General features: G+C 41.9%; 1 protein-coding gene across 1 annotated transcript; it reads right to left on the bottom strand.

Moving 5' to 3' along the window:
• Positions 1-1,500: 1,500 nt before the first annotated feature.
• On the bottom strand, positions 1,501-16,109 carry LOC144480878 (interleukin-6-like). The gene is made up of 5 exons (XM_078200510.1): positions 16,025-16,109; positions 8,647-8,852; positions 7,569-7,682; positions 5,212-5,358; positions 1,501-1,671 (listed from the first exon to the last, which is right to left on the bottom strand). The coding sequence occupies exons 1-5, from the start codon at positions 16,107-16,109 to the stop codon at positions 1,501-1,503; spliced, it is 723 nt and encodes a 240-aa protein (XP_078056636.1).
• Positions 16,110-19,524: the final 3,415 nt, after the last annotated feature.

The following is a 19,524-nucleotide window of genomic DNA, read 5'->3' as shown; positions in this document are numbered from 1 at the left end:
ACCTGAAAACACTCCAAGATAATAATGGCATTCAGGATCAATTTTACATTTGTCAATATATCACTTACAATGAACAATGTATCACTATATGGGGAGGTGATGACCTCGTGGTATTATCACTACACTATTAATCCAGAAACTCAGTTAAAGTTCTGGGGACCCAGGTTCGAATCCAACCACAGTAGATGGTGGAATTTGAATTCAATAAAAAATATCTGGAATTGGGAATCTACTGCTGACCATGAAATGTTGTCGATTGCCGGAAAAACCCATCTCGTTCACTAATGTCCTTTAGGGGAGGAAATCTACTGTCCTTATCTGGTCTAACCTACATGTGACACCAGAGCCACAGCAGCGTGGTTGACAATAAATGCTGACCAACCAGCAACGCTCATGTTGCATGAATGAATTTTTAAAAATGGATACGTAGTGAGATGAAAACTGGGGAGAAAACTTCCTGACTCACTGCTGGAGATCTTCCCATTGTTGGGGCAGGGGGCGGAGGGGGGGGCGGGGGAGGGGGGGGCGGGGGAGGGGGGGTGGGGGAGGGGGGGTGGGGGAGGGGCGAAATAAAATATTCAAAGTGTCACTGTAACTAGACCTCGGACTGCCCAAATCACCTTGCACACTTGCTCGATCTAATGTCTAATGTTGTGAATCTGCATCCACCTTTAATAGATCCGATTACCACCTTTGGGGGAACAGGGGTAAAGATGGAAGCAGCAGTTTGGGATTGGTGATGAAACAGGGTGTCCCAGCAAAAATTGAGAGAAAGGGACAATGCCAGCATTTACTCTGGGGAGGAAGATGAACATACAAAATAGGAGCAAGAGAACAAATTTTTAAAGTGACAGTCAAAGTAGTTAGGATGAGCAGCAAATTGTTTTAGGTTGGAATTTGGATATGCAGTGGGAAGCTTGGTGTTGAGCCAATGTTCTTCTATTTTGAGTAATTTTGCTGTGATTGCAGATAGTTAGGATCTGGAGCTGTTTTGCTAAGCAGTTAACTGGGTGACAAAATCATTATAAATTCAGCACACTTATTTAGTCGCTACACTGTGAGATCATATGTTCTTTTCACAGATTTTTAGGTGCCTTTTGACAAACAGCACATGAAGAAAAGTAATGTAATAGAAACAAAATTGAAAAACATATAATAATTTATTAAAATTTGTTTTCTTTCAATTCAATTACAATTTCAATCACTACAGCAGCAGTACAAATATATGTGATTTGGTAGATTTGGACCTGGTGCCATTACAAAACTAGATTCTGATACACCAACACTAAATTAATAGTTGTAAATAAATAAGTATTAAATAAAAATATTATAAATAGCCAAATGTGGATTACCAAATTCAGTCTCATAGAACTGAACTAAACTAATACTGCTGGTTCTGAATATAGAACAATATTGTTATCTACAATAAAGCAGATTTCATCCAGAAGATTTGAACTGGAATATTCATACAATATTTTTACTATTTATCATAGTCGGGATTCAATTCATGAATCGAATGGCTCGAATAGTACTCTCCATAAAGAGAGAAAAGTTTCTAAGAATCACGTGAATTGCTAACTGCTTATCCCAGGTGTTTTCAGAAGAGTGGTCTGGATTGAACGCCTGTTCATTACTTTTATCTTGTTGAGCAATACGTTCACGAATCTTGCTCTGTTGAAGAGAGAGGAGAAAAAAGAAACATTTATTTGCTATTCAGAAACAATGTTATGTCAAAACATTGGGGGTAGAACTTCCTTGGAGTTCTGTTGATATTCTGCTCCAATTTTGACACAAGATTGATAGAAACCCCAGAAAAATGGTGGAAGTGGCAGTCTGCTGATATTGTTTTTCTGAGGTTTCTACTGATGGTCGCTGAAGCTATGATGGGAAATTGACAGAGACTCACTAAAATTTTACCCTCATCCATCTGAGGATTTCAAAAGCCCTGATAGTTGGGCTAAGCTTCTAAATTAGCAATTTCAAACTAAAGGACAGAAATGAAGGGTAGATACTAACAATTAAAATCTATAACCTGTACATGCAAAATACAAATGATATTGTTTTTCTTTCATTTGAAACTTACACAGCCAAATATTTCCAAAAACTGTTCAAGCAATCATGAAGGGTGTACTTTAGGCACCCAAAATATTGCATCATTACATCTGGGCAGATGTGTGCATCTTGAAGGAGTTTCAAATTCATGCAATAATAATGTTGATCAAATAAGTAACCTCCTCAGAGAAAGTTGTCTAAAGAAATGGGTTGATCCATTGCTTCACTGATCATCTTACTGCTATTATGACTGCTTTACGTATTGAATAGACACGTAGTAATATGGAGGGCAAGAACAACCCGTGGCTGGTTCCAACATTAAGAAATATGTCTTAAATGGTCTAATCAAAAACTATCCTACTTTCTCTTGGATTTGCTAATGCTTTCTGTCTCCTTGGGCAGTCTGAATTACACTCTGTGTAATGTAGTTAAGATGATGCATTTAAGGGGAATTTGGATAAGCACATCAAGCAGAAAAGAATATAATATTATATTGATCGGATTATATGAAGAAAGGTGTAAGGAAGCTTGTGTGAAATATAAACAACAGGGTAGACCAATTGCGTTGAACGACCTGTTTCTGTGCTGTATATTCTAGTAAGAAGTTTAACAACACCAGGTTAAAGTCCAACAGGTTTATTTGGTAGCAAAAGCCACACAAGCTTTCGAGGCTCTGAGCCCCTTCTTCAGGTGAGTGGGAATTCTGTTCACAAACAGAACTTATAAGACACAGACTCAATTTACATGAATAATGGTTGGAATGCGAATACTTACAACTAATCCAGTCTTTAAGAAACAAAACAATGGGAGTGGAGAGAGCATCAAGACAGGCTAAAAAGATGTGTATTGTCTCCAGACAAGACAGCCAGTGAAACTCTGCAGGTCCACGCAACTGTGGGAGTTACAAATAGTGTGACATAAATTCTGATTCTAGGATCGCATGATAAAGACTCAGGAGGAAAAAAGCAGAAATATTTATGTGAAATAGTGTGACATAAACCCAATATCCCGGTTGAGGCCGTCCTTGTGTGTGCGGAACCTGGCTATCAGTTTCTGCTCCGCGACTCTGCGCTGTCGTGTGTCGCGAAGGCCGCCTTGGAGAACGCTTACCCGAATATCAGAGGCCGAATGCCCGTGACCGCTGAAGTGCTCCCCAACAGGAAGAGAACAGTCTTGCCTGGTGATTGTCGAGCGGTGTTCATTCATCCGTTGTCGCAGCGTCTGCATAGTTTCCCCAATGTACCATGCCTCGGGACATCCTTTCTTGCAGCGTATCAGGTAGACAACGTTGGCCGAGTTGCAAGAGTATGTACCGTGTACCTGGTGGATGGTGTTCTCACGTGAGATGATGGCATCTGTGTCGATGATCCGGCACGTCTTGCAGAGGTTGCTGTGGCAGGGTTGTGTGGTGTCTTGGTCACTGTTCTCCTGAAGGCTGGGTAGTTTGCTGCGGACAATGGTCTGTTTGAGGTTGTGCGGTTGTTTGAAGGCAAGAAGTGGGGGTGTGGGGATGGCCTTGGCGAGATGTTCGTCTTCATCAATGACATGTTGAAGGCTCCGGAGGAGATGCCGTAGCTTCTCCGCTCCGGGGAAGTACTGGACAACGAAGGGTACTCTGTCCACTGTGTCCCGTGTTTGTCTTCTGAGGAGGTCGGTGCGGTTTTTCGCTGTGGCGCGTTGGAACTGTTGATCAATGAGTCTAGCGCCATATCCTGTTCTTATGAGGGCATCTTTCAGCGTCTGGAGGTGTCTGTTGCGATCCTCCTCATCCGAGCAGATCCTGTGTATCCGGAGGGCTTGTCCGTAGGGGATGGCTTCTTTAACGTGTTTAGGGTGGAAGCTGGAGAAGTGGAGCATCGTGAGGTTATCCGTGGGCTTGCGGTACAGTGAGGTGCTGAGGTGACCGTCCTTAATGGAGATGCGCGTGTCCAAGAATGCAACCGATTCCGGAGAGTAGTCTATGGTGAGCCTGATGGTGGGATGGAACTTGTTGATGTCATCATAGAGTTGTTTCAGTGATTGTTCACCATGAGTCCAAAGGAAGAAAATGTCATCGATGTATCTAGTGTATAGCACCGGTTGAAGGTCCCGTGCGGTGAAGAAGTCTTGTTCGAACCTGTGCATGAAGATGTTGGCATATTGAGGTGCAAATTTGGTCCCCATGGCTGTTCCGTGTGTCTGGATGAAGAACTGGTTGTTGAAGGTGAAGATATTGTGGTCCAGGATGAAGCGGATGAGATGTAAAATTGCATCTGGAAACTGGCAGTTGTTGGCGCTGAGCACTGAGGCCGTTGCAGCAATGCCATCGTCATGGGGGATGCTGGTGTAGAGTGCTGAGACATCCATTGTGACGAGGACATCCGTCACCCGAGGCATGGTACATTGGGGAAACTATGCAGACGCTGCGACAACGGATGAATGAACACCGCTCGACAATCACCAGGCAAGACTGTTCTCTTCCTGTTGGGGAGCACTTCAGCGGTCACGGGCATTCGGCCTCTGATATTCGGGTAAGCGTTCTCCAAGGCGGCCTTCGCGACACACGACAGCGCAGAGTCGCGGAGCAGAAACTGATAGCCAGGTTCCGCACACACAAGGACGGCCTCAACCGGGATATTGGGTTTATGTCACACTATTTCACATAAATATTTCTGCTTTTTTCCTCCTGAGTCTTTATCATGCGATCCTAGAATCAGAATTTATGTCACACTATTTGTAACTCCCACAGTTGCGTGGACCTGCAGAGTTTCACTGGCTGTCTTGTCTGGAGACAATACACATCTTTTTAGCCTGTCTTGATGCTCTCTCCACTCCCATTGTTTTGTTTCTTAAAGACTGGATTAGTTGTAAGTATTCGCATTCCAACCATTATTCATGTAAATTGAGTCTGTGTCTTATAAGTTCTGTTTGTGAACAGAATTCCCACTCACCTGAAGAAGGGGCTCAGAGCCTCGAAAGCTTGTGTGGCTTTTGCTACCAAATAAACCTGTTGGACTTTAACCTGGTGTTGTTAAACTTCTTACTGTGTTTACCCCAGTCCAACGCCGGCATCTCCACATCCTGTATATTCTATGCAAATCTATTTTTTCCGTTCACTTTTCCTCCCTTGATCTTGAAGCCATGCCCTGTATTAGTCTCTATATTCTCGGCAATTGTTACCTCCAGTGGGAGCAGGTCAACAAAAATATTTGTGCTGCTCAGCATTGCATCCAGTTGCAGTTTATCACCCTCAATCCATTGTCTCACAAATGACAGGTACTTCTTGTACTCCTGAAATCCCTTGACAATCCTGGATAAACATTTTTTCTGCAAGGAACATAAATTTGCAACATAATTTCAGTATTTGGTATAAGACTGAAAATGCATTAAACCCTAAAAAAGGAAACCATAAAGCACGTTTCATAATCTCAGCAAACACAAATGCATTATCTACCAATCAATTACATGCAAAGTGTAGTCACAGTTGCAATGTAGAAAATGCAGCAGTTAATTTGCCACAACAGCATCTCACACAGCAGAGCTTAACAACCAACTGTTTTACTCATGCAGCTTTGGGGATAATATTAATCAGGACACTGGGTGAACTTCCATATACCCTTTTTCAAAAGGTGTCAATGAAGCACATACCCCTCCTAAGAAGGCAGACAAGGCCACAGTTAAAAGTCTCCAATGGTGCAGTGTCCTCTCAGCATTGTGCTGAAATGTCAGCCTGGGTAATGTGTGTTCAAAGTGGAATCTGAACCAGCAATCTTCTAACTCAGAAGCAACATGTTACCTTGGAGCCAAGGATGTCACCTTAAGTTGTTTCTTATACAGAGACAAAGTATAATTTAATATTTGAGATTGTGAAGAGGAACCTTTCTATTAATTTTAATCTAACAGCTGTATTAGGCTTGAATGTTCCAATGCATTTCAACCTGTTGTCGAATTGAACATTACTATTCATTCAATAACTCACGGGCATTAGAAGAATTAATCCAATTTTATACTGCAAGTTATTATTGCAATTGCAATTATACTGCAATTATACTGCAACATGTCAGTCCAAAGATGTGCGGGTTAGGTTGATTGGCTATGCTAAAATTGCCCCTTAGTGTCCTGGGATGCAGGGATTAGCGGGTAAAATATGTAGGGATATGGGGGTAGGGCCTGGGTGGGATTGTGGTCGGTGCAGACTTGATGGGCTGAACGGCCTCTTTCTGTACTGTAGGGTTTCTATGATTTCTATGATTTATTTTGACCAATTAGAGATTGATAGGGAGATTTCGCTAGAAGTGCGATCAGTAAAGTGCATACATATTAAATCCCTTCAAGTGATGCTGCAACTCACTTTTTCTGCTGCTTAGAAGCTGCAATTGGATTGCAGGAGACTGTTGCTTCTCAGAGCAGTCTTATAGGGCAGATACATTTAAGAAGTTTAATGTCAATTTTTTAAAGCAATTACAGCAAAAGAAACAGACCTTGGGCAGGTTTCAATTGACTGCTGGCCATTGTAGGAGGAGTGCTATCATGGATCACTGACTACTTTAGACTTTTGAACCAGCATAGAGGGTCATGTATACTCCAACATAGGGTGCAACTCACTTAAAAACCTACACCTTTGAACACTGTTTTATTCCATATCACCCTAGTTAACTTTGCCAAAATCATGTGAAAACTTCCGGTAAGAAGCCCAATTAACAATAATAATCACCATAAGTTTAAAAGTTTATTTATTAGTGTCACAAGTAGGCTTACATTAACACTGGAATAAAGTTACTGTGAAAATCCCCTAGGCGCCTGTTCGGGTACACTGAGGGAGAATTTAGCACGGCCAATGTACCTAACCAGCATGTCTTTTGGACTGTGGGAGGAAACCAGAAGACCCGGAGGAAACCCACACTGACACGGGGAGAACGTGCAAACTCCACACAGACAATGATCTAAGCCAGGAATTGAATCCAGGTCCCTGGTGCTGAGGCAGCAGTGCTAACCACTGTGCCACCATGCCGCCTTATAAATAGTGGAGATTAACATTTTCATTGGAGCTAATGTGAAGTTAAACTATTTTACTAAATGATTATTGAAAAGCACTGATAGCTTGGAAATACGGTCTGAAGACTATGTTCTATTATTTCTTGCTCCCTCTACAATTTTTGTACTAATTATTTATAATATTTTAAAGCAACTTTACTGGAAGATTGGTGGAACCCCAAAAGAAATGGAGTAACCAGCTATTGAATAGGTTCTTTGAGATTTTTTTGAGGCATTCTGTTTAAAGTTAGAAGATCAGGCCAAATCCCTGCAGAAATTCAGGGTTCCTGCCTTTCTTCACTTTTTACAAACTTTCTGTAATATATTTTAGAATATGAGCAATGAATGGTCTCTTATCATTTTTAGTTATATTGCACTTTCGGCTGTCCACAAGTCTACCTTTTGACTGACTGTGTGATCTGATGTGCCATTTCAGCAGTTTACATGTGGACAGCTCGCTCTGCTACAGAGAGCTAACCACCACTTCTAGTTCAGTGCCTCACCTTTTGGAAATTCGTCTCAAAACATTTATCCTTCTTTCGAATCTGCGGCAGTTCCATGTTGTACATACTCAGTGAATTCGTAGCCTCATCGCACATGAAAAAATAGTTGCACAGCTGAAAAAGAAACGTAATTTCTTAATCTAATTTGGAAAGAAAGCCCTATGGATTTGTCTTTTTCATGGGAAGCCACCATTGATGTAACATGCAACTTCGAAGAGCAGTTCGAACAGATCCCTCATAGGGTCGTAATCTGACTGGTGAACTAACCAGAGTACCAAAATTCAACATTAAAACCTCAAATTTCCCCCATTTGCCCAAAAGTAACTCGCTCCCCTGAGCTGAGGATTTCTATTCTTTTGGCATAAACGCTAGGCAAAGTGGCATCCTTTTATTCTGAGACCCAGAGCCCGCCGTTACCACTGCCCAGAGTCTTGGTTGTCCTACCGTGTGGGTCACTGTTTAAGTTTATTTATTAGTGTCACAAGTAGCCTTACATTAACACTACAATGAAGTTACTGTGAAAATCCCCTAGTCGCCACACTCCGGCGCCAGTTCGGATACACTGAGGGAGAATTTAGCATGGCCAATTCATCTAACCAGCATGTTTTTTGCACTGTGGGAGGAAACCGGATCACCCGGAGGAAACCCACACGGACACGGGGAGAACATGCAGACTCCGCACAGACAGTGACCCGAGCAGGAATGCAACCCGGGTCCCTGGCGCTGTGAGGCAGTAGTGCTAACCACTGTGCCACCGTGCTGCTATACTGAGTGTTGGAGGTCCCTGGGAGCAGGACAAACATGACAGCTCCAACAAAATATTTCTCTCAAAAACAAACCTAAAGGTCATAACACAGATCTAAACGAGGAAGGCCATTCAGCCAAGAAGTGCAGTCTTCCTGGCATCCAACTGTTATTTGTTGGTGGGCATTAGTTGGACAGTCATTCTTATTTTGAGGTAAAATAAAGATGCCAGTAATAAATAAAACAGTAAAATTAAATTAAAAATTTCTTCTGCAGTGCTTCTTGCACCTTTTTACTGAAGTTTATTTCATTTGTAAATGTTTTTGTGACTCACCTGTCGTTTGCGCAGTTCCGCAGCAACACTCTGGATGAAAAGAGCCAGGGGTTCCAGATTCACATCTGCAGCAGCAGCGGGTATTTCAGTGCTCACATAAAGGTCCTCAGAGTCTCCTGAAGATTCAGGGAGCGGGGAGACGGCCACTGGAGACATCAAGGCGGCTGTCACCCACAGCGACAGCAGAAGGATAGGCTGCCAGGGAGCTGGAAGAAAATAAACAAGAAGGGCCCCGTCAGTAGCGGTTTCTCCCCGGAGAGTCACGGGCAAAGCTCAAAGAGCCAGAGTTTGTACTCACAGAGCGGCGAGGGCATCCTGAGCGTCGCGGGCTGTGGCGAGAGGGCAGTCTATGTGGAGCTGTCTTGGGCTCGGGTGCTGAGACCTTTGTTGGTACTTGGACATCACTGCTGCCAATTTATTGGCCAGCTTCAATCACTGGCATTCCCGCTGGAAACCCCTACAAGTATCCCCCTCCTCATGCGCAAGGCTGTGCGTAAAAACAGTAACAGCAACATTTCTAGAGGGAAAGCAGTCCTCCCTTGGTCAGTTTTTTTTAGCTCTTTTGAGGTAATACAGGGAATTACCAAAAGAGACGATTCCCCATATCATAGCGAAAGTGCTGCCTGGTTAAAAAAAAACCTCTTTCAAGTTAAAAAGAACACTTACAGTAGATTGGGCTTTCCTATAGACCCAATTGCATCAATTTTAAAAACGGGAGCTAGTTATCAAATTCTTTAACACAAGAAGTGGATAAATACTTGTACTATATCATAATCTAATTTGTAGACATCCTAATCAAACTTGTATCATTTCTAGACTAGATTTATTCAATACCTTCTTTGCCAGCCCATCCTTCATAAACTCAATTCTGTCCATAAAAAAAATCAGTGAAATTATCCCTTCTCCCAGACAATCTCTCTTTGCCTGTTGGCTGAATGTGAAGTTAAACCAAACTTATTTTAAACTAAAATAGCTGAATGCTAAATCCTTCATAATATGGAGAAATGTTTCAGCCAATATTCCAAAATGTAGGTGTAATTCCACATTCTCAATCCCATTGCTTGTGTGCCTATCCAGACTGTCCAGCCAAATATTTCTGGTTCAGTTCATGTTAATATCCATTGGTGGCTCCCCATTATCCATTGATGGAATTGCTCCATTGAAATCTGCACTAATGTGCTTGGACACCCTGCAATTCTATGGAAACTCTCTGCTCCTCCAGATGTTTAGCAGCACATCCACACTTGTTTCCTGATTTGGTCAAGAAACAATCTTTCCCTCTGAGCGGCTGCAAGCTTGGAACAAACTGCAGCACCCATTTTCCCAATGGACGAGCTTCCAATCAGCAGTGCAAATGGGGTGGGGGTACAGGCCAGAAAGTAGGAAAGTTCCCCTGCCAAAGCCTCCTGATGGCTCTCAGCCTTCCCACTTTCTTTCCAGCAGATTGAGATTGTCCCGTAGAAATTTGCAGCCAAAGGTGAGCTTCTGTCTTTTGGCTTCAATTTCAGGTTTCTGCACACACCAGGAATTGTGTTCACCAGGAAGAAGATCAGCAAGTGCAAGAATAAACTGAGGTGTCAGCTTGTATGCAATGTTCACTGTTAGTTGCCACTGTTACATTATGTAACCTCATGTACCACATTGGATGGAAATATGTTGCGTTGTGTAACTATTGACTGTAGTGGATTTGGGAGGGAGTTCATGAAGTTGCGAGCTACCTCACCTTAATCATGGACTTCCTCCGTATGGCAAGTGTGGGATTGCTCTTTAATATTTTTTATGTAAAGAAAAATAAAAGAAACACTTTAATTTATACGGAGTATTTCAATGCCGCCACATCCCTCAAGGTGCTTTAAGCCAATAGAAATACCTTTGGCATGTTGGGCCCAATTTTACCATCACGGGCACAAACATTTGATAAAGTTGGACGTGAGTCGAGTTGCACAATTTCCCCTTTACCAAGGCCCGAAAATGTCTGCGATCGGGATGTATTTGCATGCATTTAAATTGACTCAATGGACTGCACACCCACCTTTACTGGCACTTCCCTCTTTACCACCGCATTCGCCCATCCAGAATCGACGCAAAACAGACATGCTCCACAAAAGTCCGATTCGGGCGCTCCAGTTAGTGAGGAGGTAAGTGCCGAGCGTCCGACGGCTCTCTGCTTGAGATCAGTGGGGGAGGGGGTGGTGGTGAGGCGGTGGTGGTGAGGGGGGTCCACTGCCACTCTGCCTGAGATTGGTGAGGGGAAGGGGGAGGGGGCCATGATCGGTCTGGGTGGCGGAGGTGAGTGGAATAAGGGGGTCAGTAATGTTGTGGGGGTGGGGCAATGTCTGTGGGGGCCTGGGGGAGGCATTATCCAGCCCGGGAGGGATGTGGCAGGAGAGCCGCATTCTATCATTTTTTTTCTGCGCATGCGCAGTTAGAGGTGCTGATTGGAGCTGCAGGGTTTTGGGTGCGTTAAGCCCCGCCCACAGGCTTGTGCAGCATGATTTGGACTCACTGATATTATTGCAGGCAGAGTCTGTATGGGGGTGTCTCAGAATGGGTCTAAAAATCGGATCTGAAACACTCCCAGTTTCAAATCCTCCCAGCACTTAGAATCAAAATGGTAAAATGGGGCCCGTTGTCTCTGTTGTAATGTAGGAAAAACTATAGCCAGGATTTTCCAGTCCCGCTTAAGGCGTGGGTGTGGTGGAAAATTTGACGGAACCAGAGGTTCATTGAAATGGGCATGAATTTCCTATCTCACAGCGAACAGGGACAGAAAACCCCAGCCTATGTCATTAGATAAATAGGTTAAATTTGCTTTCAATTAGCTATAAGTTTAAAGGAACCCTTTTGTCCAACATGGTGTTTAAATAAACCATCAAGTAGAAATGGGCCTAATTCGGCTTACTGCGGTAATGGTTTTGTCCGTTCGATGACACCAGGGAGAGGCCTAAGCTGTTTGCTGGCCAGGCCCTTTAACATGTGGCTAGTAAGTCATGAGTTCATAATGAGGGTAGGAAATTTTCCAGCTCCTATGCTGAGCTGGCTGACAACATGGACTAGGGGAGGGCGAAGACATCCTGTGCATGGCTGCACGTGGAATGACAATGGGTTGGAATATGTTTCTGCATCAAAGGGAAGCTCTTTCTGGCCCCATAAAAGGAAAAGAACATTTAGTTTGACGGTCATTGAAATGTGTAGCACTCTCTTTAAGGACTGTTCACTCATGTGATCCATGTCAGTGAGCCCATTAGACAATACACTGCCCACCATTAATGCTTGAAAATCATACCAAGGCTGCTGCAATAGGCCCAGAGTCCTGCAGGGAAGGTCAGAGCCAGAGAGGATGGGAGTCAGAGGTGCAGTGGGACAGTGGAGGGAGGGGATGAGGGCAGATTGGGGTTATAGGGATCAGAGCAAAGACAGTATGGAAGGATTTGAACATAGGAATGAATGTTTTGAATTTGATGAAATATTGGGGTGGGGGAAGGTGCGTGGGTTGTGGCTTCATGAGCTAAGTTGGATCAGCAGTGCCAAGGACAATTGATGAGTTTTACCTGGTTTTGGGCAGCAGTCTGGAATCATCTACATAATACTCATAAAGATGGTGGAGAGGAGCTTTTGCTTTCCATCAACCAAAACTAGGATTGAAGCCACAATTGAACAGGCAATATTTAACTCACTTCCACATCTTCAGATCTTTCACTGAATACATGGTGTTGTTTCACTGGACATTGGAAGTGCACTCTACTGCTAAAATGGGCTCCATTAGCTTTAACTAATGAGGCACCATTCTCACTCAATCAGAAAAAGGTAGCAGAAAGTGACAGCCTAAGCCTAACTCCCAGCAAGTAATTTTTTGGTGTAAGAATCAATTGAGATAGTTTTTACGAGTAAGTGATTACTCCTGTGATAACATTTACATAAAACTGACACAATTTTATGAATGACTTGCTGAGACTAAAAGAGCACCCCTTGCTTAAAACATTGTGCTGTGTCATCATTCAGCAGTTAATTTTATGTAATCAGCTCCATCCGGCACTAAAAAGGATTTGTGGTTAGCTCTAAAGAAACAGAATTAAGGAACTTACTGACTTCATATAGATTCACTAAATCTAAAAACAGATAAATTAGCTAGGACGAGTTTCAAGCATTTATTCAAGTTTCAACCTCAAGTTTCATTAGATTACTTATTCAACATATATTAGCAATAAAATGACCAATAACTTCTGATTGACCAAATATTTATGCATAGTCCCTGGATATAGTTACCCATCCAAGTATTGAAACTTACTACTGGGGCACAATGTATTCCTTCCATTGAGTAATCAGTATCAACATCAAACATGCATGGGTTAGTCAACTGGGATGCTTTCTCTACTCTATCCAACAATCTAACCCACTTCAGAAGAGCAGTTGTATGTCAGTTTCAATTCCTTTTTAAAGAATCTTTAAATTAGAAAAGTAAGTTCCATCTATGTAGTGACTTTTACAACCTTAGACATCCCAAGTGCTTGGAAAGTAATGAGCTACCTTTGAAGTGTGGTTATTTTTGCAGGAAATGTGGTAGCCAACTTGAACACAGCAAGGTCCCACAAACAGCAGTATTAGCATCTATTTTAGTGATGTGGTTAGGTGTAACTTGCAGTTTCAGTACCAATTATGAGCTGTTTGTACTGTTGGTTGACATCCTCTTAGATCTGGTCTAATACTGAACTGGATTTGCCTCTGTGAAATCCAACTGAATCACAAAGAAAAATGTTGAATCCAACCGCATCGATATATGGGTCACAGACTGTGTGGAGTTTGCATGTTTTCCCCGTGTCTGCGTGGGTTTCCTCCGGGTGCTCCTGTTTCCTCCCACAGTCTGAAAGATGTGCTGGTTAGGTGCATTGGCCATGCTAAATTCTCCCTCAGTGTACCTGAGCAGGCGCTGGAGTGTGGCGACTAGGGGATTTTTACAGTAACTTCATTGCAGAGCCTACTTATGACACTAATAAACTTTATACATAGCTGTAATTTGACAGATATCACAGATATTTATACACTTTTGAATGCCTTGCAGTTAAACAGATTATAATATGGGGTTCAAACAGAAATGCAGCCTAGTTTTAAGTTTGTTTTTAAAGTTTAGAAGATCATAAGAAATGGGAACAGGAATAGGCCAGTCAGCCCATTGAGCCTGTTCAGCCATTTGATAAGATCACGGCTGATCTGATTGTGGCCTTAACTCCACTTTCCTGCCTATTTCCCATAACTCTGTCAATCAATACAAAAACAGAAAATACAGGAAAATCTCAGCAGGTCTGACAGTATCTGTGGAGAGAGAATAGAGCTAACATTTCGAGTCAGATCTGCTGAGATTTTCCAACATTTTCTGTTTTTGTTTCCGATTCCTGCATCCAGCTTTTATCTGTCTAAAACAGCCTTGAATATGTTCAATGGCGCAGCCTTCACTGCTCTCCATGGGAGAGAATTCCAAGCATTAATGACCCTTTGAGTAAAGAAATGTCTCCTCATCACTGTCTTAAATGAGAGACCCCTTATTTTTAAATTGTGCCCCCTAGTTCTCAATTCTCACATGACAGAAAAACGTCCTCTCAGTATCTACCCCATCAAACTCACTCAAAATCTTTCATTCAATAAGTTCACGTCTCATTCTTTTGAACTCCAATGAGTACAGGCCCAACCTGCTCAACCTTTTGTCATAAGAGAACGTCTTCACCCCAGGAACCAGCCTTGTGAACCTTCTCTGAACTATTTCCAATGGTAGTATATTCTACCTTAAGTAGACCAAAACTGTATGCAGTACTCCAAGTGCAATCTCACCAACACTCTGTGCAACTGTAGCAAGACTAACCTACTTATTATACTCTATCCACCTTGCAATAAAGACCAACATTACTTGCTGTATCTGCATACTAACTTTTTTGGTGATTCATGTACATGGACACCCAAATCCCACTGTACTGCAGCTTTCTGCAGTCTCTCCATTTATTTGTTTTTTTATTCTTCCTGTCAAAGTGGGCAACTTCACATTTCCCCACAAATGTTCCATCTGCTAAACGTTTTCCCAATCACTTAACCTATTTATTTCTCTTTGCAAACTTTTTGTATCATAACTTCCTTTCCTGCATATCAGCAGGTGTTACTATACTATAGTCGATCCCTTTGTCCAAGTCATGAATATAGATTGTAAATAGTTGAGGCCTCCCAGTATTGATCCCTATAGCATTCTACTAGTTACAATTTGCCAATTAGAAAATTACCCATTTATCTTGACTCTCTGTTTCCTGTTAGTCTGCCAATCCTCTATCTAGGCTAAAATGTCCAACACAATGAATCTTGTGCTTTAATTTAAAAAAAAATTTTTTTTCAAATGCCTTTCGGAAATCCAAAAAAACTGCATCTACTCATTCTCCTTTATCCACCCCGCTTGTTTCATCCTCCGAGAAATCTAATAAGTTTGTCAAACATGATTTCCCTTTTACAAAACCATGTTGACTTTGCCTGATTGTATTATGATCTTCTATATGACCTGCTACTACTTCCTCAATAATGGATTCTAGCAGTTTCCCAATGACAGATGGTAGACTAACTGGCTTATAGTTTCCTACTTTCTGTCTGCCTCCTTTCTTGAAGAATTTGTTACATTTCAAGTTTTCCAGCCTACTGGGATCTTTCCAGAACCTTGAGAAATTTGGAAGATTACAGCCAATGCATGCCTGCGTCCACTTCCTTTGAGGTACTAGAATGTAAGCCATCAGGTCTGGGGTACTTGTCAGCCTTTAATCCTGTTAATTTTTCTATTAATTTTCCATTATGATTGTGGTTGCTTTATGTTCCTCCATCCCTTTTGCCTTTTGATTTTCTACTATTCTGGAGATGCTTTTTGCGTCTTCATGGTGAAAACAGATACAAACAGCTGGTTCAAAGTGTTTGCCAATTCCTTCTTTCCCATTATTATTGCCCATTTTTATCCTTTAAGAGACCAATGTTTACTTTAGTTACTCTCTTCCTTGTAATGTACTTGTAGAAGCTTTTACTATCAGTTTTTATATTTCTTGTTAGCTTTCCATCATACTCCAATGTATCCCTCTTTATTTGTTTTTAGTCATTTTTTGCTAGTTTATCATTTTTCCCAATCGCTTGTGTGAACACTATTCTTTGCAACGTTGTAAATCTTTACTTTCAGTTTGATACCATCCTAAACTTCCTTAATTATCTGCAGGCGTGCATTTTTCTGTAGTATCTTTCTTTCTCAATGGAGTATATCCTTGTTGAGACATATTAAATATCTCCTTAAATGTCTGCCACTGCTTCCCTATTGTCCTACCATTTAACCTACTTTCTTATTCCACTTTAGCTAACTCTCTCTTCATACCTTTGTAATTGTCTTTATTTAAGTTTAAGGCACTACCTTCAGCTTTGAATTTCTCACCATCAAACTGAATATGAAATATGACCATGATCACTCTTATCTCGAAGATCCTTTACTATGAGGTTGTTAATGAATCCTTATAATGAAGCCTCACTGCACATTTCCAAGCTCAAAGTAGCCTGTTCCATTATTAGTTTTAGAATGTATTATTTAAGAAACTGTCCCAAATACATTCTGTGAACTCATTCTCCAGGATAACTTTGCCAATTTGATTTGTCCAATCTATGTGAAGATCAAATTCTCCCATGATTATTGCAGTGCCTTTCTTACAAGTCCCCATTATTTCTTGATTTCTACTTTGTCCTACAGTGTAGTTATTGAGAGGGAGCCTATAAACCATTCCCACTGGTGATTTCTTTCTTATCTCCACCTAAATTTATTCTACATTGTGATCCTTTGAACCAAGATAATTTCTCACTTCTGTAAGGATCTTATCCTTTATTAAAAGAGCCTGCCACCCTCCTCCTTTTCCTTTCTTCCTCTTTCCCCCAAATTTCAAACACCCTTCAATATTCCGATTCCAGCTGTGATCACTTTGCAACGTTGTCTTTGTAATGGATATCATGTCAGAATCATTTATTTCTAATTGTGCTAACAATTCATCCATCTTCTAATAATGCTATGTGCCTTCAAATAAAGAGCCTTTAATTCTGTCTTTTTACCATTTTTTCCCACTGTGACATTATCTGCTGGTGCACTCTTATGTTTACATTCTGTCCCTTCCTGTCACTCTGGATATCATTGCACGCATCACTACTCTTACACTATTACCGTTGTCCTTTCTCTTTTAACTTTCCAAATCTCCCCTCAAATCGAACCCTTTCCCCCGCTATTTAGTTTAAAGCCCTTTCAGTAGCATGAAGGGTTAATTTTTAATTTGTAAATATATAGGGAGCATCATCAGTGACATAAGATCACATTACAATAGAGAGATAGTTCTAAGTAGAGCCTTGTGTTGAGCCTGCATTTTACATAGTTAGCCTAATGTTCAATAAAAGGTAGAGTTTACCAAAGCCTTGCCTCCAGCATTATCTGTAAGTCCAGATCAGTGAAAAATCCTCTCTACGACCTACAACAATCATAACAGATAGTGACAGCAAAAAACATAATGAAAGAAGCAATGAGTGAAGAGGCAGCAGAGAAATGGCTGCAGTATAAGGACAGCAGAAGAAGATCTTTAATTGAACTCCAGAAAAGGCTATAGTGAAGGGAAGCTATGAAAAAATTCCTTCCAGTGTAAAATGCATTGAGGTAATGCATTTTGGAAGGTCTAATACAGATAGGAAATGTACAGTAAATGGCAGAACCCTTAGGAGTATAGGTACACAGGTCACTGAAAGTGGCAATGCAGGTGGAGAAGGTAGTCAAGAAGGCATACTTGCCTTCATCGGCCGAGTTATTGAGTTTAAAAATTGGCAAGACATGTTGCCACTTTATAGAACCTTAGTTAGGCCGCACTTGGAATATAGTGTTCAATTCTAGTCGCCACACTACCAGAAGGATGTGGAGGCTTTGGAGAGTGTACAGAAAAGATTTACCAGGATGTTGCCTGGTATGGAGGGCATTAGCTATGAGGAGAAACTTGGTTTGTTCTCACTGGAGCGACGGAGGTTGAGGGGAGACCTGATAGAAGTCTACAAGATTATGAGAGGCATGGACAGAGTGGATAGTCAGAAGCTTTTTCCCACGGTGGAAGAGTCAATTACTAGGGGGCATAGGTTTAAGGTGCGAGGGGCAAGTTTTAAAAGAGATGTATGAGGCAGATGTTTTACACAGAGAGTGGTGGGTGCCTGGAACTCGCTGCTGGGGGAGATAGTGGAAGCGGATACGGTAGTGACTTTTAAGGGGTGTCTTGACAAGTACATGAATGAGATGGGAATAGAGGGATATGGTCCCCGGAAGTTTAGGGGGTTTTAGTTAAGACGGGCAGCATGGTCGGTGCAGGCTTGGAGGGCCGAAGGGCCTGTTCCTGTGCTGTAATTTTCTTTGCTCTTTGTTCTTTGTATTACCGCAACGCTTCGACCATGTGGAAAGCCCAGATCGTGCCAAGAAGTGGCAGAACATGTGCTGCAAATTTACCAGGAACAGAACAGCTTTGGGATAAGCAGAGAAGACTAGCAACAGAAAGGTTAGTACCTTCCTCTACTAGGCAATAGTACAGACAATGTAATAAATAAAAACACAGCAACATGTGAAGAGGTTATCAAAGCCTTTGATACTTATTTTAGTCTTTGAAGAAACGCTATTATAGAGAGGACAAAATTCAATAGGCACAGCCAAAAACTGGGAGAGAGCATAGTTTCTTTCATTAAGGATTTATATCCACTAGTTGAGAATTGTAAATGTGGAGCCTATCTCCTCCTACATCTGTATTTATGATGTCGGAGTCTTAGAAGAGACTTTAGTAGTTAGTCAATCATCCATCCCCATCAATATGTTACCTCTTGAGCTTTTATTTTTCGCAATAACCTTTAATGAGACACATTATCAAATGCCCTCTGGAAATCTAAATACAATAACATCCACTAGTTTCCTGTTATCCACTGTATATGTTACTTCTTCAAAGAACTCCAATAAATTGGTTATACATGATTTCCTTCTGACAAAACTGTGTCGGATTGCCTGCTTACCCTGAATTTTTCCAAGTGCTCTGTTATAATGGGGGCGATTTTACCAGAATTTGGCAAAGTGTTGGTTCTGGCATGAAAATTGGAATGAAACCCAAAGATGACTCTGGCATAATTTCTGACTGAATCTGAGCCTCATTGACAAAATGTGTCATGGTCAAAAGAATCATGACACGCCCGCGGCAGCCTCCCTCTGATTCACCCGCCACAGCTCCATTGAATTATGCCAATCACTGGGGAGCTGCAGATGAATGGTTCCCCAGCTCTGAGCATTTGTCCCGAACCCTGGGACAATACAGCCATCTAGACTCATTCTGTGTCATTCTAGACACCATCATCTAGTGTCATTCCCCCTCACTATACTGTCCCCAATACCACATTCCTTTTTGTTCCCCTCGCTTGAATGGCTTCCTGTGCCATAGTCAGTTTTCTCATCCGTCCTACAGCCCCGACTCATCCAAACAAGCTGAGAGAACCTCAACTCTATCAGGTGATTGTATAGATGGAGGTTCTGCACTCCCACCCTCTGAGTCCTCTTACCTTTCTCACTCACCTGTCCCTAACCGCTAAACAAATCAGAAGGTCACATCCTAAGTGATGTGACTACCTCCTAGTACAAAGCATGTTCCCCTCCCTGATGTGTCATAGTATTGGTAGCTCAGCCTCCAGCTCAATGACTCTGAGCTAGAACTCCTATACATATGTTAAAGGCAAAATATTGTGGATGCAGTTTCTGTTTTATTGCATTTGCCTGGGTCACGTTGGTATCCTGGAGCTCCCACATACTGCAGCATTGACACATCACCTATCCTGCCA

The sequence above is a fragment of the Mustelus asterias genome, chromosome 2 (assembly GCF_964213995.1).
Source record: "Mustelus asterias chromosome 2, sMusAst1.hap1.1, whole genome shotgun sequence".
Lineage (NCBI taxonomy): Eukaryota > Metazoa > Chordata > Chondrichthyes > Carcharhiniformes > Triakidae > Mustelus > Mustelus asterias.
Note: the sequence above shows the minus strand (reverse complement) of the source record. Positions and strands in the feature narration are given on the sequence as shown.